General features: G+C 41.6%; 1 protein-coding gene across 1 annotated transcript in view; it reads left to right on the plus strand.

Moving 5' to 3' along the window:
• PHEX (phosphate regulating endopeptidase X-linked) overlaps positions 1 to 23,597 on the plus strand; it is a gene marked incomplete at both ends in the record, with an annotated part of 198,507 nt that overhangs the window by 49,106 nt on the left and 125,804 nt on the right. Inside the window, 6 exons of the mRNA XM_082680665.1 lie at positions 1,063 to 1,131; positions 3,877 to 3,993; positions 7,209 to 7,292; positions 8,537 to 8,682; positions 15,902 to 15,995; positions 18,155 to 18,283. Coding sequence (XP_082536791.1) covers positions 1,063 to 1,131; positions 3,877 to 3,993; positions 7,209 to 7,292; positions 8,537 to 8,682; positions 15,902 to 15,995; positions 18,155 to 18,283 — 639 coding nt within the window. The remainder of the gene's footprint in view (positions 1 to 1,062; positions 1,132 to 3,876; positions 3,994 to 7,208; positions 7,293 to 8,536; positions 8,683 to 15,901; positions 15,996 to 18,154; positions 18,284 to 23,597) is intronic.

The following is a 23,597-nucleotide window of genomic DNA, read 5'->3' on the forward strand; positions in this document are numbered from 1 at the left end:
AATATTTATTTTCTTTAATTTTTTGGCTGTATCAGGTCTTAGTTGTGGCATGCAGGATCTTTGTTGCGGCATGCGGGATCTTTTGTTGCGGCATGCGGGATCTTTTGTTGTGGTGAGGGCTTCTCTTGTTGTGGCATGCGGGTTTTCTCTCTCTAGTTGTGGCGCTCAGGTTCCAGGGCACTTGGGCTCTGTAGTTTGCAGCACGCGGGCTCTCTCGTTGAGGCGTGCGAGCTCAGTAGTTGTGGTGCATGGGCTTAGCTGCCCCGCAGCATGTGGGATCTTAGTCCCCTGACCAGGGATCGAACCCACGTCCCCTGCATTGGAAGGCGAATTCTTTACCACTGGACCACCAGCAAAGTCCCAGTGCTGCAAGTTTTAATTCAAGAAATTATGCTATACTTTTCTATAATAATAATTCTAGATATATAGTTGTCTGATTATTGTTTGTATTTTTATTACCTATCTTAAACTTTCCAGAGAGGGTTCTAAAGTTTGCAAAGATTTCTCAAAACAAAATTATTATTGATTCCTTTCCCCCCCAAAATGGTGCAATACAGTATTTTAGGGAGAGGGAGGTGCACAGTCTGGTTAATCAGCTTGATGTGGATTGGCATTTTGCAAAATACTGCAGTGAGAAGAATAGTGGATCTGGTGATGGAAGACAATGATTCTCCTCTGAGCTCTGCCCAACTGTGTCACCTTGGGGAAGTCACATGACTTCTTTGGATTTCGTTTCTCCACCCACCAAATAAGGGGGAAAGTCAGATAATCTCTAAGACCTTTTCCAACTCAAATATTATAGCTTTGATGCTATTCAGTATGGTTAGAAACTCAAAAGGATTAGAAACCATGAATCAGGGGAGGAGGGGCAGGTCTCTGATACTGTATAACAGTCATTGCTGAAGTGCCTACTTGCATGTAGCTCTGATTGCATTGATTTGTTTTTGTAACGGTAACACATGCTCTAAATATGGCTGGTATGCAGATCTCATGACTCTTGTTAATAACATGGTACCTAAGAATTTACAGTGCAAGCAAATGCTTTGTTTTTTGTTTCAACAGCTGGACCAAGCAGCGCTCTCCCTAGCCGTGAGGGAAGACTACCTTGATAATAGCACAGAAGCCAAGTCTGTAAGTTTTACTCATTCAACTCTGTATCTTGTCAGGCATTTTTGGGTTCATAAATTGTTCTCACATTCCCAACTCTTTACTAGAATTGAGCAGTGTGGGTGTTTGATGACCATATTCCCAATGTAGGAAGCAAAGGCCTTTCATTTCGGCAGATAAATGACACTCCCTGTTTTCTGGAAGTCTGAAAATGAAGGCTGTATGAGTCCCTGTGCTCAGTGCCCTCATGATCAAGCTGGGAAGACAGCACACCCAAATTGAGTAACCAAAGAATGAGCTTGCAGCCATTCCTCAGAAGTGCAGAGAGCTCACAGTATATTGCAGCAGCATGGGCGTGGACACCCAGTCGACCAGTGGTTCCCAAATTGTACTGCTAAGAACCACCTGGGAAGCTTCTAGTAAATGTCCATTCTTGGGCCTCAGCAATGGAAAGTCCGATTTAGTAGACTTGAAGTGAGGCCCAGGAATCTTTTTTTAACTGGTGCCCCAGGTTAATTTAAGGTTAATGAGAACCAGATGGGATAAATCTGGTCCGACTTCTTGGGTTGGCTTGGAGACCTAGGAGTTTCCTGGAGGTTGGATTAGAGCTGGTTCATTCCTAACACTTTCAATTCATTTTGGAACCTCTGTTGAGCTTCCAGAGGAGCCTCAGACCCAGGGGAACCTTGACCAGGGAGTGCTCGGGTTTCTGGCCTAGCCTGAGAATGCAGGAACTTCGACAGGGAAGTGCTGGCTCACAGTGGAAGTGCCTGCTCCTTTGCTGATAGGAAAGCCTATATCTAGGAGGCTCTGGAGGGCAGGAAGCTAGCCGAGATCCTAGGCACCTTTCTGGCTGAGGACACTCATGGAAGAAGGTTGGCGAGTTTTCCTTCTTGAAAGTGGACAGAATGAACTTTTGCCAATCTGGGGAACCTCTGTTTCTGCTGGGGTCACCACCCTACAAGCAGCCATGCTTGAAATTTTATCCCTGTCCTGTAACCAGTCAGTCCTGTAGACTCTGCCTTCAAAGTATCTCTTCCACCTAGTCCCTCCTTTCTGTCCTTACTGCCCTAGGGCAGACCCCTGTTAAGTCTCCTTTTAGCTGTTCCCTCCTCCCCTCATTCCATTGCCTCCTTAGCACCACCACTTGACAAGTTCTCTTCTCAAAGTACAGCTCCCAGAGTGCTTTTGCTCACAAGCTAGACTCTAAATTCTGTAGAGGGAGGGAGTTCAAGGCCTCTTCATGACCTGGTTCCAAACCACCTTTGCTGTCTCACCTATTTTTTTTTTTTTTTTTTTTGGTATGCGGGCCTCTCACTGTTGTGGCCTCTCCCGTTGCGGAGCACAGGCTCCGGAAGTGCAGGCTCAGTGGCCATGGCTCACGGGCCCAGCCGCTCCGTGGCATGTGGGATCTTCCCAGACCGGGGCACAAACCCGTGTCCCCTGCATCGGCAGGCGGACTCTCAACCACTGCGCCACCAGGGAAGCCCTGTCTCACCTATTTTTATTCTTCCCCCAACAAAGCAGCTTGCACACCTCACAGGAGGACTCCTCAGCGCTTCTGAACCAGTCTCCTTTAACTGCTATGTCCCCGGTTTCTTGAGGCTGGAATTTTCCAGTTCTTGAGTTTCTAAGCACTTAGCAGCTTTATTAAGGACCTCATTTTGGTCTTGCTAGTATTACAGTTAGTAATGATGTGTTTATCTCCTTCACAGGGTCACACTGAGAACCAGACTCAAGTATTATTTAATTTTTCATCTGTACCTCCCATGTGCACAGAAGGCCTAGCAAGATATCGTGCATATGTATTGATTGAATAAATATTTTTGGAATTGAACTGAGATTTGCAAAACATTTCTAAGACTATTTGTGAATCTTGCTTACTGATTCAACAAATAATTATTAAGGGCCTGCTATATGCTAAGCACCATGCAGGTCTCGAGATCATAAACATCATTTGCTATGCAAAATCAAGGTTACATTAGGAAATCTTATTCCCATAGCATAACTGTGAAACAGTTTAATACCCAGTGTATTGAGTTCTCACAAATATATCTGGAAGGAGAGGTGACCCCCCAACAAAATTCCTTAGTTCCCACAAAGTAAGGTCCCCCTCTCCAATAGTATGTGAATAGCCTGAAAATGGGTTTATGAACATGCAGGGAGGAAATTCTATATTTGCTAGGTTTCTCTTCATCATTCTTCTCTTCTTTCCCTTCTTTCTTCCCTGGGCTAGTGAGGAGAACTCTGTAAAAACCATACAAAACTGAAAAGACATAGGGCTTCGATCACTGGTCTTTTGTTTTTAGTGTGGAGGTGGGTAAATTGAGCTGGAAGAGAATAAATCACAGTTCCCATTAGTCTTCATGGATCATGCCTCCTGCTTTTAGCGACAGTTCTTTCCCATTATTTTATTAAAGTGTCACTTGCCTGAAAAGAGGAGTCTGACCTTTAACTTTCTGTTCTGGGCTCATTTGTAGATGTTTCATGTATCCATAATATCGCTAGTTGCCAGCAAACTAATTCTCTTGATCCTTGGTGGCCAGACATTTCTGTCTCATGGAAACAGTACCCAAGTAGCCATCATTCTTCTTTGTCCCAAGGTGGAAGGTGGGTGGTTGGTATTGCATGATGCCTGTACCATACTTCGAGTACAGAGTGAAAATGAAGGGCATTTATTTCCACTTGCTGTTTCTGCTCTTCCGTGTCCCTGAAACATACTTCCTAATAGGCTGATGTCATGGTCACTTGCTTCTTTATCTCTTACAGTATCGGGACGCCCTTTACAAGTTCATGGTGGATACTGCCGTGCTTTTGGGAGCTAATAGCTCCCGAGCAGAGCATGACATGAAGTCGGTGCTTAGGTTGGAAATTAAGATAGCTGAGGTAAATCTTAATCTAAAATCTGTTTTTTTTTCTTCTCTTTATTTTAAAGGCAATATATCTTGAATGAAAATATATTTTAAAAAATCATTCTGTGGCATTGTTCTTTGGGTTCAAGGTAGAACCTATAGCATCCCCCTCTGGGAAGTAACAGGAAGAAAAACCGTGACAGAAGAGCTCTTCATCCCTTCTACCTCTCTGCTTGAAGCCCATTCAGTGTCCACATGCTGCTCAGCTGTGGCCAAAGAATAGCAGCAGGGAGAGGCTCTATGTTTTCCTAGAGGAACTCCTGTTTGGCCTCAACTGAAGAATATATATTTGATAAATCGTTATTGATTTGGCTTGAGTGGAACGTTATTTTTAGTCTAGTCTACTCTTTACACCATTCCTACTCAGAAGTCAATCTGATCTAAGATAGGGGCTTTGGGAAGTCTATCCACCCATACTGGACACATAATTTGATGTAGAAAGTGTATAGGGCAGGCTGGTAAGCATTTATTAGCTTCCTTTCTAGTGCTACTTTGTACCTACCCCTGGTTTTCATTCTTTTCTTGCCCCACTCTAATGAATGTCATTGTGTCATATGCTGTGTTCTGTGTATGTCACCTTTTAAATTTTTTCAGGCTCATGGTGGAGGCAAAAAGGTACAAGAACAAACTTGAGGGAGAATAATCAGAAATCCTAAATGGTTAGCTTTGTTCAAAGAATAACTTTTCTAGAAGAACAAAGAATAAAATCTCTATACATTCCCAGGACCGGAGGGAACAAATATGGTGAAATTTGCTTGTGGAGATACACTGTAGTGAAAAAAATGATACTTTTCTCAAGAAGTGGTTGCATATAGGTTGGTAGTCTTCTATAACAGAAGTTGGTAAAAAATCCTGAAGTGCATGGGAGTCCAAGTGTTGCTTGGTTTTGTGTTTGGCGAGGTGCGGTGGGGTGTTGAAGTGAGGAGTAGGCTGATAGGGTCAGGAGGAATTGGCCTCTTGGCTGCCGTGGTGTACTTGTGTATCTTTCTGTAGACCCCTAGTTGCAGAGCAAAAAGTTCATCCCTGCATGTCACCTTTGAAGAGCGCAAAGACTGCTGCAGATGTTCTGGAGTCAAAGACTGTGCCTCTGAACCAGTCTAGAGGCCATCTGGATTCCCTTCCCAGGCAAATAGGAGACCCAGCAATCTAATTTGGACCGAAGCTCTGATACAGCGGGAAAGGCCTTGCCTTGAGCCAGCGATCTGGACCAAAAAGGGAACTAAAAACACCTGGGCTGAGGCAAGACTGGGAATTATCAAGAGGTTAAATGAAGTGACAAATCCATGGGGTGGGAGAGTAGCTGGCAGAGAGCTGAAAACAGCTCTGAAGTCAAAGGGCTGCAGCCTGGACCTGCAAGACTGAGTAGAGGGAGGAGGAGTGTGAACATTCTCTGAGGCAATGATTTATTAATCAATAGAGCCAGGAGAGTGCTTGTGAGTTATAGGAAGTCTCTCCTGTGGAGTGTGAGGAGAGAGAAGCTGAGGACACCGAAGCATTTAGAAAGGAGGGGTAGATGTCTGCCACTCAGCCTTCTGTGATTTTGTCTTGACAAATCCATGGTGTGTGGGTTTTTGGCCAGCCGGCAATGCTTATATATGTCTCTTACATCTCAGGTCACTAGGGACCTTCAAAAATTAGTGGGGCATGTCATCCTAGGGAAACTTCTAAAGCTGGGGAGACAGGACAACGTAGTCAAGCCCCCCCGCCAAAAAAAAAAGTTCTTGTAAACACAGCCATGGAAGTGTGCATTCAGCCATTCCCAGCTAGGGATGTGTGCATAAGGGGAGGTCTTGTTGATGGCGTGGCCCTTGGGATTAGAGCCAAGTGGAGTTTTTTTTGCTTTTTTTTAAAAAAAAATTTATTTATTTATTTATTTTTGGCGGTGTTGGGTCTTCATTGCTGCACGCGGGCTTTCTCTAGTTGAGGTGAGCGGGGACTACTGTTCGTTGTGCGTGGGCTTCTCATTGCAGTGGCTTCTCTTGTTGCAGAGGATGCAACATGTGGGCTTCAGTAGTTGTGGCTCGTGGGCTCAGTAGTTGTGGCTCACGGGCTCTAGAGTGCAGGCTCAGTAGTTGTGGCTCGTGGGCTCTAGAGCGCTGGCTCAGTAGTTGTGGCACACAGGCTTAGTTGCTCCGTGGCATGTGGGATCTTCCCGGACCAGGGCTCGAACCCGTGTCCCCTGCATTGGCATTCTTAACCAGTGCACCACTAGGGAAGCCCCCAAGTGGAGTTTAATTGGAAAGACTTGAAAAAGAAAACGAATCATAGGCAAAGTGTTGAATTACGGTTCAGACCATGAGGGTGGTGTTGATGGATACGGGTGCAAGGGTAGGAGAGTCCTGTGTGAGTTGGAAGGTGGCAAGTTTAATGCAAGGGAATCAGATGATGGATGGTCTTAAGGCAAAATCATGATGTGCTCAGGGGCATGGGGAGCTACTGCCTGTCCACGGGAGTGATTAAGATGGCCCTTGAGGAAGATGATTGTTGTTGCTCTTCTCAGACTAAACATGGCAGAAGCTAGAAGCTTAGATTTGGTGTTGCCAAAATGGCCAAGAACATAAGTATTGGGAATGAAGGAGTGTGAAGAGTCAGGGCTGTAGATGCAGACTTGGCAATATGTCTGGGTGATAACTGAACCCCTACCCCTAGCACTGGGGCCAGGGGAATCTCAAGGCCAGAGAAACCAGAGGGAAGAGGGGAAGTGAGGGAATGAGCTGTTGACAGAATGGTCACAGGTGGCAGTGGTGTCCAGATAGTCTAGTGCTCTTCAGTGAGAATGTTCCCCTAGGGATGAAGGGGTGGCCTGTAGTCCATGCACTATGGAGGTCATTACCTGGACACCACAGGTGAAGGTGGGATGTTTGTCTCAATTGCTCAACCTTAGTTTGGCTGTCAAGCCCGAGCCAGTAACAGGTTTTGTCCATCCGCGTTATAGGGATGGGAGGGATTCGAGTAGTTATTTTTGTACCAAGGACAGTGTTTCACACTGAGCAGGACAGCAAAGTTTCTTTTTATTTTCTTAATCTTGCCTGAAGTGATATCTTTTTTTCTTCTCTCCCAGGTTCGGCACCACACCAAAATCTTGAAAAAGTTTATGATACTATGCAGATGTTTTGGCACATGTAGAAAGTAGTCATGCAGTAAGAAATGGTTCATTTGAAAAAAATAACCAAAATCTCTTTCCAATAGATAATGATTCCACATGAAAACCGAACCAGTGAGGCCATGTACAACAAAATGAACATTTCCCAACTGAGTGCTATGATTCCCCAGGTTGGTGAAAATGATCCAGGAAATTGTATCTTAACTGGTCATTTGACAAGCGATTCTGTTTCACCTGTGTGTAAAATTTTGCCTCGTGAAACCTGCCATTGGTCTTCTTGCTCATCATCATCTTTGTCAGTCATCACATAAAATATCCCTTGTCTGTGCATCATGATGCTTTCTGCCATAGGGAATAGAAAACTTTTCCAAGAGTGGCTTAAAAACTTCAAGCCCGTTTTCTTACATGACAGAAGTCTAGACATAGGCGGCTGTTGGTGTTGGTTTAGCTGTTGCACAATGTTATCAAAGATCCAAGTTCTTTCTTTCCGCTCCACTCTTCTTAGTGTGTTGGCTTTTTGACTTCATGTTTGATGACTCAAGGTTGTAAGGTGGCTGCCACAGCTGCATATGTCACATCTGCCTTCAGAGCAGGAAGAAGGTGGAAGCACCAGTATGGGCCATGTGTAACTCTTCTACCAGGAAAAACCAAAGCCTTTCCAGGTGTCTTCCCTTTATTTCTTATCAAGTAGGATTGGGGCACATGGCCATCCCCACCTACAGGCTAGGCTGGGCAAGTGAGTGACTGGTTTTCCTTTTCAATAGTGGAGGCAGGCAAGGGAGGAAAAGAAGGGAAGACTGGGGGTGACTTTTGGGGTAGCCAGGTAAGAACGCCAAGATAGTGATGCTGTGAAGAGGGGACACATGTTACTTTTTGTTGCTGCTTGTTTCCCTCTGTGTAAGAAAGGCTATGCCAGAGGGAAGAGCAGAAATGTAATGGGGCATCTCTCTCTGTGTGGACAGGAGAGTGAATGAGTAGGGAGTGGGGGAGAGTGCAGGGAGAAGGGAGGTGAGGGCTAGCGCAGGAGGGAGGGAGAGTGCAAGAAGGAAGGAGGGAGAGCCTAGGAGAGAAGGGAGCGGAAGGAAGAGAGGGAGGGGGAGAGTGGAGGAGGCAGGGAGAGTGCTGGAGAGGCCAGGGGAGCGAGTGTGCGCATTACTGGGGGCGTGTGTGCGCGCACGTGTGGTGCATATGCAGACGGTACAGAGCACACATTCCATTTACCATTCAGGCAGTAGGTCTGGTCTGGGTGGCAGTGATCAGGAATTTATTTTCTAGATTTGAGCAGTTGAATGTTTAATTATTTGGTCTGAAGTCACAAGCAATGGATTACATTCAACTGACTCTATTTGCCTTTCTCCTTGATTCTTGCCCCCCAGGGGTTCTCTCACTATGTTGTTTTTCTCTCTCTCCTCAGTTTGACTGGCTGGGCTTCATCAAGAAGGTCATTGATGTCAGACTCTACCCCGAACTGAAAGACATCGGCCCCTCAGAGAATGTGGTGGTCCGTGTCCCTCAGTACTTTAAGGATTTGTTTAGGATATTAGGCTCTGAGAGGAAGAAGTAAGAGCTTTTTTGTGCATTTTACTGTGACTTTTATTTTTCCTTTTAAATTATAAGGTCTTCCCTCTCATGTCCTTTGAAAACTGTTTTTAAAGAAAGTTACATCAAAAGAGTCTTAGGGAAAGTCATGGTGCCCTTTGTGACAAATGGGCCGAAACCATCATCTGGTGTAATTTATTTGCTATGATGACAACAAATACGCAGTGTTTTTGCCCCTTATTTCTGGTCTTTCTCCATATTTTCTCTCTGAAAGCCTAAATTGTTTATTAGTTTTGGGAACTAGTCATATAATGATGTTATTTTCTGAGCTTTCTATATGAACATCTTTGTTTTTCCCCAGTTCATTCTCGGTCTTTTGCTGTTTTTTTCTGGTTTCTTTTAAGTCAATAAGTCACTCTGTGGCAATAAACCAAAGTACCAGTATTGAAAAGGCGTAAGATCACTCTGAGAACTGTAGAAAAATTGGACTGATGAAACAACTTCAGGAACTGTCAGGTTTTTCTTAAAGAATGTTTTAGAATTTGTTGCTTTGTTCCTTTAGCACTACAAAACAAGGAAATGCTAAAAATGTCCAGGAAAGAGAATTTTTTTTATTGAAGTATAGTTGATTTACAATGTTGTGTTAATTACTACTGTACAGCAAAGTGGTTCAGTTATACATATATATATATATATATATATATACATTTTTAATATTCTTTCCCATTATGGTTTATCACAGGATATTGAATATAGTTCTCTGTGCTGTACGGTAGGCCCTTGTTGTTTATGCATTCCATATATAAAAGCTCACATCTGCTGACCCCAACCTCCCCCTCCAGCCCTCCCCCAACCTCCTTCCCCTTGGCAACCACCAGTCGTAAGTCTGTTTCATAGATGGGTTCACTTGTGTCATATTTTAGATCAGGAAAGAGAATTTTACATCCTCATGAAGCTATTCACATTTGACTACAGAAAATGAAGCGCAAGAAGGTCAAATAGTTGACAAAGACAGCTTAATAGGCTAATTGCCGGGCCATAATTAAAAATCATACTTTCTTATTTGGACTTAGACAAGGCTATGTTACCAGGAGTTGTGTTGGAAAAAAGGCACCTGCAAAAGTCCTAGGAATGAAATTTAGCATCCATCCCCACCTACGAAAACACTTAGACACTTTTGAAGAGCTGTTCATTTTAAGATGCTGTTTCCTTATGATAAAAACAATATGTGTTCATTGAAGAAGGCATACAAAAAAGTAAACATGCAGAAAAGGGAGAGTAGAAATAATAAATTCACTTCAGATTCTTTGTAAGGTAGAGCCTTGCTATTCCAAGTGTGGTCTGTGGACCAGTAATGCCAGCAGCATCACCTTGGGCCCTTGGTAAAAATACAGATTCCAAGGGCCCTCCTCCTTAGAGGCTGATGCAGTAGATCTGGGGTGAGGCCCAGAAGTCTGTATTTTAACAAGCATCCCAGGAATCTTACGATTAGTTTTTTGGGAGACTCACTGCTTTAGAAAACTTTTTCATATGTACTTCCTAGCTCCGTAATACTATAAGATATGACCCAAATGATTTTGTACTCCTATGCCATTGAGTTACTCAGCACATTTTCAATGGTGGAGGTAATTTCTGTTGAAAGATGGAGTTTGCCATGCTGTATGTGCATCCTTCAGCACCTAGTGAGTTGGTTTCTTCTAGTGTCTGTTATCTTCAGTTATAAATTAGTAGGTACTTTTGGAAATTGTATTAATTTTACTTCCACAAAAGCATAATTTACAACCAGGGGATAGATTGGGCCTTGGTTTACTGTATTAGATAATCTCTTTGGTGGTGATTACACTTTAGAATTGCAGGGCCTGTCATGACAAAGGGCCCAAGAAAGACCATGATTGGAGGAAGACATTAATCTGGTTCTTGACAAAATGATAACTTAGACAGATGTAAACATAGTGAACTATAGTGTAAGAAAATATAGATAGAAAAATGAACTGCAGACATTATGTACATAACATAAATGACCTGCAGATATTATGAAACTTCAGTTTTAAATAGACAAAAAACAAATCTCTGTCACATAGTTTACTCTTCAGCAACCAGTTCCTCAAAAACAACTTGTATTCTGTGTTTGTTTATGAGATTTCAAAACACTATATGCTTCTTGAGAATTTTGATAACACTTTATTTGCATGGCACAGTAAGGTTTCTGGACTGCTAATCATCTTTGATCCTCACTTGTGTTGTGGCACAAGAGTGGTCAAGGAAACGTGCCCTTGGGTTCCCTAGTTACTATATTAGTCAGGACATACCAATCACTGTAATAAGCACCTCTAAACTCTTACTGGCTTGTACAATGAAAATGTGCTCTGTGCTCCTGGAATGTCCAACATGGGTGTCCCTGTAAGGGAGCTTTCCTCCAAGTAGGGACTTGGGAACCCAGGCTCCTTCCATCTTGTGGTTCTGCCTTCCTCTGGCTTTTTGGAATCCTCTCCATTCAGCCAGTGGATGGGGAAAGAGAGTGGAGGATTGCACAAGAGGTTTTGTGGGAAGGCCTAGAAGTGGAATGCGTCACTTCAAGCCATAGTCCATTGACCAGAACTCAGCCACATGACCCATTTAACTGCAAGAGAAGCTGGGAAATATAGTCTAGCTTCGTGCCTAGGAGCAAAATATCAAAGAACTTACCTAATTTTCTGGTTTGCTCCTCTCCCTCACCTCCATGACTCAGTGAGCATCTGATGGTGGGCACTCCTGTAATTGCTTTTGTAACTTCAAGGCCTAGCATGGTACTTCTCACATAGAAGATACTTCCTAAAAATTTCTAAAAGTTAACCAGATGGCCCAATGCCCACTGTGCAGGAGGTGACATAGGAGCAGAACCCCAAAGGATAAGGAGGAATTTTCCAGGTAGGGAAGAGTAGAAAAGGGGGATGTTGAGCATATTGGGTGATGGGACTAGCATTAACTTGGATGTTGCCTTCGAGGCAACAGTTTCTGGACTTCCCTGGCGGTCCAGTGGTTAAAACTCCACACGTCCACTGCAGCGGGCATGGGTTCGATCCCTGGTCGGGGAACTAAGATCCCACATGCTGTGCAGTGCATCCCAAAAAAAAAAAAAAAAAGAGGCAACAGTTTCTGATTCAGTAGATCTTGGGGGAGGTCCAGGAATTTTCTAACAAGTTCTCAGGTGATGGTGAAGCTGCATACCTCTGGGCTGCCTCTAGGATTTAGGAAGGTCTCTTTGGCTTTGAGAACCTTCAAGAGGTACCTGTTTGGCTTACCTCAGGTGGTTTGACTCAGGAGCAAATGCAAGCTGTGGAATCTGAAGACCCAAATGTTAGTCCTGGAATTGACCCATACTTAGAAGTCCTTTGACCTCTGACCTTTGTTTTATTTATCTGAAAATTGGAACAATAATAATAACCACCCCATAGCATCGTCATGAGGATCAAAAAAGGTCTTTATGATCTCTTAAATGCAATACAAATGTAAGCTGTCACTAATTGCAAACAAGGGGCAGGAAAATGTTAAAAAAAAATCTTCCTAGTCAGAGGCTTTGGGAAATGATTTCATGCTGCTCTCTTAGTGGTGGATTCTCTCCTGAGATGCTTTGCTTTCCTCTACTTTATTTATTGCCATTTGGGGAAATTACCATACTGCTAAAAATGCTTTTTGAAAAAAAAGGTATTATGTGTTATTTTTCAAGGACTGTTGCTGAGTCTTATTTTTGTTTTGTTTTTTGATGCATCTGAGCATTAAGTGTCAGTAATTCAGTCATTATGGTCAGATCTGTTCCTGGCGTGGTAATATTAGCACTCCAAGGCTGTGCTCCCCAGCATTCTGTCAGTGTATTTATAGCACGCTGGAGCAGCTCATCAGCGCCATTGCCTCACTGTGCGAGCTTCCCCAACTCCGTCTTCTAGCTCTCAGAGGTCTTTGTGTGCTATTGTCTCGGTCATGCCTTGCCTATGAAGGCCTCACACACTGTTCTTTCTTCATACCCACAGATTTCTTTGAAGTGTGGTTGTTGGAGTGTTTTGGGGTCTCTGTGACTGGCCAGGAAATCTTTGTGGAACTAGAGGTGTTAATCCCTCACTGTGTGGCATGGGGAAAAGCGCAGAGGCTTTAAGAGTCAGATACACCTTGGTCTGGTCTAGCCTCCACTGCTTATTACACCCATTCTCCAACTTGGTTGCACATTGGACTTAGCTGGGGGGGATTTAAAAACAATAGTTATGGTGGGTCTCACCCTAGAGATACTGATTTATAATTGGTCTGGTGTGGCCTGGGCATCTGGACTTTTAAAACTCCCCAGGTGATTCTACTGAGTTGGAGACCGACTGATTATGGGATCATGAGGCATTACTTAATGGTTCTAGGCGTCAAGCTTCCTTTTATGTAAAATGCGTACAATAACATCTCTCCTATAGCAATGCTGTGGGAGTTATAGATAATATGGGATGCCTTAAGCGGTGTGATTTTGAGGGAGCAGGAAACGCCGAAAAATCTAAAACCCCAACATACTTGCATCATGCTGCCTCTTTTACCGCCAGCATTAGGCCACATCCTAACAACTTCCCCAATTGATCTGGCTCATCACAGACCCCTTGAGGGAATAGCTTTTGAATTCACGTAAGCATATCTGCTGGCCATGGACCTCCTTTGAATCTCTACCTATGGAGCCAGCACAGCTCTCATACCACAAAAGCAGTATTTTAAGGTTGAAGAACATACAGACCTTGTGTTAGGGTTGGGCTCTGCCCCTTTAACAATCTAGATTTCGGACCCTAATTGCAGCCTGTGTGTTCCCTGCTGTAGCTGGCCTTTCTGCCTATAGCTCTGTGAGTGATGGCCCTGCTCAGCATCCCCTCCAACACAGAAGCTATTCCTGCATTATTCAGCCTGTCCAGAGTTCATGTTCCTGCTTCACACCCTGAAGCCTTCATAGCCCAAGCCCTGTCCCTCTCCCGAGGCCTACTCGCATCCCTCAGGTTGAGGTGTGCACTCTCCCCAGCCCAGTGTCTGGCATGCACTTTTGGGTGCTGGAGTCTGACAGATCATTATTTCTGTGCTTGCCTGGTTCCCTGCTTGGCTAAAAGACCCAGGAGATCAGGGGTACAGCCTTCTCAGCTGTCCATCTCCCCAGCACCTAGAACTATTAGTACATATCGGGTGCTCAGGATGTGCTGAATGAGTGAATGAAAGAAGGGTTCCTCATGTACTTACCGTGTATCCCATTCAATTAAAAAACCCATTTTTCGTGAACAAGATGAAATCTGAAGTTCCCTGTCCCCCACCTACACTCTTAAGTTCTCTTGAATGTAGGTGATGAGTTCCTATTTCTTTACATTCCTCGTGGCATCTGGGACGATACTTGGACAACAGTAGGTGCTCAGTGAGCACTTCTTGTCTTGCTCAGGATTAGGGATATGAACTCAAAACGTCCAAAGGAATGACCTAAAACTACATGTTTATTATAGTGCCTCAAAAGAGCATGGACAAGGGCTAGATTTTGCTAATGAGAGTGGTGGTCTCCGAGGGGAAGTGTGCACACCTCAACAAGATCCACTGGGTCTGAGAAGAAAATTTTAGAACTTCTATATATCTTTATTCTTTCCATTGAAAAAATAACTAGGCTATATTGAGTTTTGCTATATAGATGGCCATGGACCCTTCATTTGATCTGCATGGCACATATGAGGCAAGACAGTGTTACCTTCACTGGTTAGTCTTTATTCCATATATTAAAAATAATCTCAGGTCATTTACATATACCTGTAGATTTATGAATTTTATTATTGGTTTAATCCTCACAAAATGGACAAGTGATTTAAAAAATTCTTGTAGAGAAACAGGAATTGAAGCTATTACTAATAGTATAAGCACAAAGCGAATGGGAAAAAAATGGCAGAAGTGGCCCTTCTCCCACTCTAGTTACGCCATCTTGGTTGGCCAGCTGACAAGGTAAAAAACAATGCTGTGCTAACCAGATCTGGGAAGGATATGGTCAAAATATTTTGAAATAGTCAAGACAACCATATGAGATGTTGATTTACATTGACTGTCATTGTATTAACCTAATCCTGTATGGATAATGTGTCTTGAAGAATTAACTAAAAGTGTTTGACGGATTAACTAAGGACTTTGGAAAATATCTTTATTTCATTTTATCTTTCAAAATGTCTATTTCTATATTTGTGAAAAACATTCCTGATATGTTAGTCCATTAGTATATCTCTATATAAATTAAAATGACTATACATATATTTGGGTGTGTATGCTGAAATAAATTTAATTGCTAAGAGTGCATGTCCCCCGGGTTAGGATGCCATGCAAATGAGAGTGTGGGTTGTTCTTGACGGGCCAGTTGCCTTCATCATGTCACACTGCTCTCACATGGCTGGCTGACCGAGAGCCATCTCAGGAATGTGTGTTATTGGTCACCATGGTAACGGCACAGCTGGGAGGGGATGGGTCATTAAAAATTCATCATCACTATTGAGTTAGAAATTAACTCAGATCACACATCCTTCTAAGGTCAGGGCATGTTTTGCTTATAGAAAAACAGCAACACTTAAGAAAATGTAACGGATTTTAAAAAATATGTATTATGGACATTACATGAGTGTATGGGGTTGTTCATATGTTTGGAAGTGAACAGCAATGGAAACTAGAATTTACTCTGTCAAACATTTTGTTACTTATTTTAACTTCACAGTAGCCCTATAAGGTAGGGATCATTCTCATTGTATGGCAAAGATAAAATCAGCAAGCTTAAGTGAGTTGCCCAAACTCCCACATCTAGTAGGTTTGCAACCAGGGTGCATATCTAGATAATTGGTATTAGCCAATATATTGCATTTTGTTTCCAAAAGGTAAGAATTCATCTTCATTTTATCAAGTCACTTAATAATTGGAAGTTCTTGACAATTTCTAGACATGAAAGGCTGGGTAACAGTGGACTCCATGTCCAGAGTGGGAAAGCAAAATGTTCACGCTGAGGCCTGGGGCTGGAATTTTCATATCATCTATCTGTATTAGGTGGTGAAAAGCAAGCCAATTTTGGTTGAGCTTATTGACACTGTATCATCTTATGTCATTTCTCAAGTGAAAGTTCTGCAGTTTTGTATGAGCAAGAGGTCCCTCCATGGAGCTTTGCCAACAGATTTTCCCAGGGTGTTCTGCAGAGCATCACATATCAAATTCAACACAACAAATGTGCTTCTCTTTCTGTTAACAGGACTGTTGCCAACTATTTGGTGTGGAGGATGGTTTATTCCAGAATTCCAAACCTAAGCAGGCGCTTTCAGTATAGGTGGCTGGAATTCTCACGGGTACGTTTTAAGAAGATTGCAATGTTACATCACTGGATAACTTCACTCGCTGGAACAGTCTGTATATTAACCAATCCAATAAAAATCATCTTCAGGGATTGGATGAAACAATTCAATTGTTTAAACAGAGGGAGTTTTGCATCTCAAACTCTATTTTTTTTGGCTTTATTTCTTTTTATTGAGGTAAACCTTACATACAGTAAGGTACACTCAAGCTCTTCTTTGATGAGGCTATATATTGAGGGCAATACTTGGGACCATCATGTTGTTTTCGTTCTCCCCTTCTTATCAGTTTATTCCCCTTTCCCCCAGTGTTTTTAAGTGGGTCATTGTAATTATAATTTTAATATTTCTTAGTGATATATTTGTAACTGTCTTTCATTTTCAGTATTCTGAATATTCAAAATATGCATGATATAAGTATTAGATGGTAAAGTTTCATCTTTAATTTAGGGGTAGAGTTTTGTCTTTAACTCTACCTTGATCTTCAGTCTTTTAATTTACCCGAATTCTACTAGGCCAAAGAGGCCTAAGTTTAGTCTCCTCTGAGAAGTGGCTCAACTGCCTGAAACACTTTTCTTCTCCCCCTCCTCACCCAGCTCTGTGCTCTTTGCTCCTCTCCCACTCTTGTTCTCCTCTTAACTTACATAGGTGTTACTCTTTGTTTCAGAGGCTTTTGTCTGAGTAATTCTCTTACTAATACAGGGCTTAAGGATTTTGTGGCTTTTTTTTGTTTTAACATTTTAAGAATTTTGTGACTTTAAAAAATGTTTTAAGTTAATTTTATCTCAATTTGGAGTTAAGTAATGGCTAATTTTGTAAGCTATAATTTCATTTAACAGACATTTTAGTTACTAGAGAAAGTGATAAGTAGAGTTCTTAGTGGGTCATTACTCTTGAGTAGTAGCACAATTATTTTGGATACATTTTGGCCCTTAAAGTCACTAGAGTATTGAGCTTTATAGAGAACATCATAAAACAACTATATATGTTGAGGTCATATCAAAGGGTTAAGTTACAAAAAAGGTAGATTATATATATGTATCTCTGTGTATTTTTAACTCCCATGGATCACATAAAAGATGGTACCCAGCTGCTTTCTACCCCCACTGTGAAGAGAATAGAGAGGTGTAAGAAGTAGTTTGTGAAAATTTGAGGTTAGGTATGAAGGGATGTTTCTTGAGCATAAAGTGCTAAATGTAATACTGAATTGCCAAAGAAGATTGTAGGATCTCTTTCTCTAGAAGTTTTAAAAATAGATTCATTCATTCCTTACCTCTGAGAGTGGTTGTGTTATCAGAAAGTAGAGGAAGAATAGATGAACTTCATTGTTAATCCCATTTGCTCTGAACCAACAACCTGGATCTAACATCGTTCAAGGGATGCCTCCAGCCACCATTCTCAGAGCCTCCGTCCCTTGCTGTCTGCCTTCACTTTGCATTTTGAGTGCTCCAGACTCCCAACCTGCAAGGGCAATTTAAACGATATTTATTTCTTTGCTTTCATCCCCCAAGAGTAAACCTTTGAGCCCTCCAAGTCCTGCTTTGGAGCTTCCTTACTTGTTTGTAAGTGTTTTCTTGAAATGGTTTAATTGGGACAGATGAGAAAAACATTTACATCTATTTTTTACTTGGTCACCAGTGTGTTCTGTTATGGCACAATGTAAATATGCTTCCTGGGTTGTTCATGGTGGGCATATTTTCCTGGTCTGTCTTGTGAATGTACTTCCCAGAGCAAGGAAACCCTCACTGGGCAGGAGCTTTGATCACCTACTGATGTTAGACCTTTCTTGGTAGAACTTTAGTTCTCAGTAGATGTTAACTACCATCTGGACACTTGGACAGCATCCCCTCTCATCCCTGTTAACTGCAGAAAAGCTATGCTATTGTCCAAATCCTTTGTTTAATGGGGAGAATTGGAAGGAAAGGAGGAATACATTATTATCCACTCTTAAAATATTTTCACTTAGTTTTAAATATAATGGGACAAGCAGAATATTTTTCTTCATCCGATTTTACCTTTGGTGTACTATCTGACACATGTATTTGCGTTGGGGCCTGCAGTGTTTTGTAGACAGTTTCCTTCAGGTTGTTTGAACTTTTTTTCAGTCGTTGGTTTTATCCAAGTGAAGCTCAATCTGGATCAATTATCTCCCACAGGTAATCCAGGGTACCACAACTTTGTTGCCTCAGTGGGACAAGTGTGTCAACTTTATTGAAAGTACGCTCCCTTATGTTGTTGGAAAAATGTTTGTGGATGTACACTTCCAGGAAGACAAGAAGGAGGTGGTAAGCGCTGCTCCCCAGCTGATAAAAACAAGGGCGGTTAACCAGATCTGACATGGATATGGTCAGCAGGCCAATATCAGCCTTCTAGCTCTTCCAGTGACGAATCTAGAGAACAGCTTTGCTTCAAAGAGGAATTCCTGCAGTACCATATTAATTGAAAACTCAAACTCAAATGTAGAATGTTATCATGAAAATTAAGAAAATTTAGAAATGAGAAAACAGCATGAAATCATGCCTTTAAGAGTCAGAATTTCTCCTGTAGAGATTAAATGTGTTAGGTCAATGCTTAGGAAAAAAGAGGACCTAAATAATTTTAGGATTGGATGTTTGAACTATTGTAATTACAAAAGGTAGAGATTTCTAGTCAGATTTCTTTGTTTTACAGATGAGGAAGCTGGAGACCCAGTGATGAAGTGATTTGTAATATATTTAACAACTTCTTTTTTTGCCAATTTTATTTATTTATTTTTTGTTCTTCAAAATAAGCAACTTTTTTAAAAATTGAAGTATAGTTGGGCTTCCCTGGTGGCGCAGTGGTTGAGAGTCCGCCTGCCGATGCAGGGGACGCGGGTTCGTGCCCCGGTCCGGGAAGGTCCCACATGCCGCGGAGCGGCTGGGCCCGTGAGCCATGGCCGCTGAGCCTGCGCGTCCGGAGCCTGTGCTCCGCAACGGGAGAGGCCACAACAGTGAGAGGCCCGTGTACCGCAAAAAAAAAAAAAAAAAATTGAAGTATAGTTGATTTACAATGTTGTGTTAGTTTCTGGTGTACAGCAAAGTGATACAGTTATGTGTATAATAGTTATATATATAATATATATAGTATAATGTAATAATTAGTGATGTTGAGCATCTTTTCATGTGCCTATCGGCCATCTGTGGAGAAATGTCGATTTAGGTCTTCTGCCCATTTTTTGATTGGGTTGAAAACAATTTTTTTATTGAAGTATAGTTGATTTACAGTGTATTAGTTTTGGGTATACAGCAGAGTGATTCAGTTATGCATACATATATATCTATTCTTTTTCAGATTCTTTTCCATCATAGGTTATTACGAGATATTGAGTATAATTCCCTGTGCTATACAGTAGGACCTTGTTGTTTATCTATTTTATATATATATTCGTGTGTATCTAATATATACACACTCCTAATTTATCCCTCTAATTTATCCCTAATTTATCCCTAAACTCCTAATTTATCCCTCTCCCCTTTTCCCTTTGGTAAACATAAGTTTGTTTTCTATGTCTGTGAGTCTATTTCTGTTTTGTAAATAAGTTAATTTGTGTAATTTTTTTTGGATTCCACATATAAGTGATATCATATGGTATTTGTCTTTCTCTGTCTGACTTAGTTCACTTAGTATGATAATCTCTAGGTCCATCCATGTTGCTGCAAATGGCATTATTTCATTCTTTTTTATGTCTGAGTAGTATTCCATCATGTGTATATATGTGTGTGTGTGTGTGTGTGTGTGTGTGTACACCACATCTTCTTTATTCATTCATCCGTTGATGGACACTAGGGTTGCTTCCATGTCTCGACTGTTGTAAATAGTGCTATTATGAACATTGGGTTGCATGTATCTTTTTGAATTAGAGTTTTCTCTGGATATATGCCCAGGAGTGGGATTGCTGGATCATATGGTAGTTCTATTTTTAGTCTTTTAAGGAACCTCCATACTGTTCTCCATAGTGGCTGCACTAATTTACATTCCCACCAACAGTGTAGGAGGGTTCCCTTTTCTCCACACCCTCTCATATTTAACAACTATTAAGTGGCTTAGAAGCAAACAAAATGCAGGGATTTTTTTCCCCCTTTCCTTATGCTGTCTTCTAAAAACTAGAGATGTGACATATATTTCACAGAAAACACTGTCAATTTTTTTCATAAGCTTAAAAAGAAATCCTTTTATTTTGTAAATTTCTAAATATATATAGAAAGAGCATTGTAATCAACTTCCATGTACCCACGATCTGTGGCTATTTGTAATTGTCGTAGTGGTGTTAATGGCCCAACCAGATAAATCCACTAATAAAAGCTGAGGTTTAATTTCATTCATTTACTCAACAAATATTTGTTGAACATCTGTTATATACTAGACACTGTTCTAGGCACTTGGGATACAACAGAGAACAAAGATCCCTGGCCTCATTGAGATGACATTCTATTGGTGAGGGTAGACAAAAAAATCAATACAGTGCATACATTAACAAGTGTATTAGAAGATGATAAAGACTCTGGAAGACAGAAGAATGAGATCAGGGTAAAGACGACAAATCGGGATTGCTGGAAGGTATGAATATGTGGGGGTGGATTGTAGGATTAAATAGGATGATCAAGGAAAGCCTCATTGTGAAGATGACATTTGGCAAAGATTTGAAGGAGGTGAGAGAATTAGATATGGCATCTATCTGGGGGAAGAGTGTTCTTAGCAGATGGAACAGTTAGTGCAAAATCCCTGAGGCAGGGATGTGCCTGGAGTGGTCAGGGAAGAGCAGGGAGGTCCACGTGGCTGGAGCAGGGTGAATGAGGGTGAGAGAAGTAGGCACTGACGTCAGAGCAATAACAGGGATGGTGTGGCATTTTATAATCCTTGTAGAACATTGTAAGAATGTTGGCTTTTACTCTGAGTCAAGTGGGGAGCTAATGCAGGCTTTTTAGCAGAGGCCTGATGTGACTTATGTTGAGAGGATCGCCCTGGCTGCTGTGTTGAGAAGAGATTGTATCAGGTCAAGAATGGAAGCAGGGAGGCCAATTAGGAGACTATCAGAGGGACCAGGCCAGAGATGATGGTGGCTTGGACCAGGTGGTAGCTGTGGAAGCTGTGAGAAGGGGTTGCATTCTGAATACATTCTGAAAGATAGAACCAGCGCAGTTTGCTGACAGATCTGTTGAGGGATCTGAGAGTAAGAGCTCTGAGTCTGATTAAATGGAAATACGGAGGTGCTATTAACTGAGAAGAGGAATACTGTGGGGAGGATCAGGTTTGGAAGGCAGGATCAGGAGTTCAGTTTCGGCTATGTTGAATTTGAGATGTTATCAGACTTCCAGGTGGAGATGTCATGGAGGTAGTAGGGTATGAGTCTTGAGTTTAGGACAGAGGTTGGGGCTGAAGGTTGGAGGAGAGAGGAGGAGTGAAATGGTTGTCCAGGGGAGTGGGAGACTGAGTAAACTGAGGAAATGTAGTATGGCTGCTCTAGGTGAAGTTGGAGGTCATGAATTTTAAAAAGTCTCCTCATTTTGGCTGTGTTCTTCTCCATGTGTTTCAGCTACACTGGAGGAGAGGGTCTATTTTAAAATAGAAATTTCAATTTAGCTAGGTTTTTTTTTTTCTGATGTACATTTTCTTTGTGAAGAATTATATTTTACAAATGGCATGAAGCACAATATCTAGGTATGATTAACTAATGTAGGGGAGGAAAAAGAATTTTTTTCTCTACTATTCTAGGTTCCTGGCTGAGACCCTCCTGTAATAAAAGATTAATAGGAGAAAACCAAATAAGTTTAATAACATGTGTACCTCTTCTACTCAGGAAAACTGAGTAACTCCCAGAAATGGCCCAAGCTACCACCTTAAATTCCAAGTCCAGCTAAAGACGAAAGAAGATGTTGAGCACTGGGAGAAGCCAGTTGTGGGCACCAGACAAAATGCAGTAAATAAGGGCATGGCTGTGATGCAGACTTAAGTCCTTGCCGTCTCCATTGCTAAGAGTTTCTAGAGATTTAGTCATGCTCCTCCTCTTGGTACAGAGAGGGAGACACCCTTACAATGGAGTTTACCCTTATAAACATTCATTTCTCTCACAAAAGGGTGATTTCTACTGTTTTCAGGACAATTCCTATGTCTGCAGCCTCTCAAAAATAATCAGCCCCAAATAATCAATATGCCAAAGGGGCATATTTGGGGATGGTATATTTTGCTTCCCTTCGCTAATAACAATCCATCGTAGTCAGTCAGATATGAATATGTAAGCACCTTGGGTGCAGGTGGTCATTAAACATTGAATTTAAAGGCAAAGAAATAAAAAAGTCTGTTAAGCCATGATAATTCCACTGGTTGGTATTATGTGTTGATATGTATTACAACTATGTATTATGTGCTGAGGTTTGCTTCGGAATGCCATACATCTAAGCACATTTACTTGGATTTTTTTCTGTCTTTTGATACTTTGGAGAATTTTATGCCAAGTTCGAGACTTTATATTTGAACCTGTAAGTACTCTTCTTGTAAATAATTCCACTGAAGAATTAATGTCTTATTTCAAAATACTGAGTATTCCCATTGTGTTTTCTTTCACTCCTTGGTCGGAGTAAATGGATTGAGAATTTATCAGATAATCACAGTGGTAACATGGTAAGCCCTGGGAAGGATATAAAAACAATTAAGGGGTAATGGAGGTGTTTTTATATAGCAGGATTTTTTTTTGGCAGTAGAAGAATTTTAAGTAATACGAAAGGTATGTGGATTAATTTGTTTGTCTCAGTTTTGGTGTGAAAGTCCCTTTTTCATGTGTCAGGATGTGACAAGTAAAGTTGATTTTGGCACTTCCCCCCTTATTTTGATGTACGTGGGACGTGAAGGTAGTGTGATAGTTACACAGATACTCATTTATTTTACATAAAATTATTTGCCTCCCTTAAGCAGAAGCTATTTGCCTCAGGGAATACTTAAGTTGGAAACTTATAAGAGTAATATGTGGCTTTTTATAGCCGTGTTACAAGGCTCTCATCCAAGAACCACCTGGAACCACTGATTTACTTGAAAAACATTCTTTATTATTAGCTACAATCCAAAGAGAAAAACAAAAATATCCCCAATGGCACAAATTCCAGAGACACTAACTCAGAGGGGTGGGTGCCATTGTTTTATTTTCAAAAACAGTTGTTAAGCAAATGAATACAGTCAGAAGGTTAAACTTCAGGTATTTCTCAAACTTTAATGTGTACAGGAATCACTGAACGATCTGGTGGTTAAAATGCAAAATCTCACTGCATTTTAACTGGGTCTGGGGTAGGACCCAAGAATTTGCATAACAAGCTCCCAAGCAGTGCTGACACTGCTGGTCTAGGGACCACACTTGGAGTAGCAAGGCCTTTGCATCATTCATGTGTTTGCAGTTACCACCAAAAAACAGCTCTGGCAATTCATGTGAGCAGGGCAGGCATTTGACTCAGGGCAGCAGTACATCGTTTGCTAAAGCCTGTTGCATTAGTGCAAGTAATCGCTTCAATTTTCAGATCATAGAAAATTTCCCCGATTCAAATTGCTTTAAGTGGACTGTGCCAAACCCCGGGTGTGAGGGCCTTCAGGCTG

Source organism: Grampus griseus, assembly GCF_964374135.1.
Source record: "Grampus griseus genome assembly, chromosome: X".
NCBI lineage: Eukaryota > Metazoa > Chordata > Mammalia > Artiodactyla > Delphinidae > Grampus > Grampus griseus.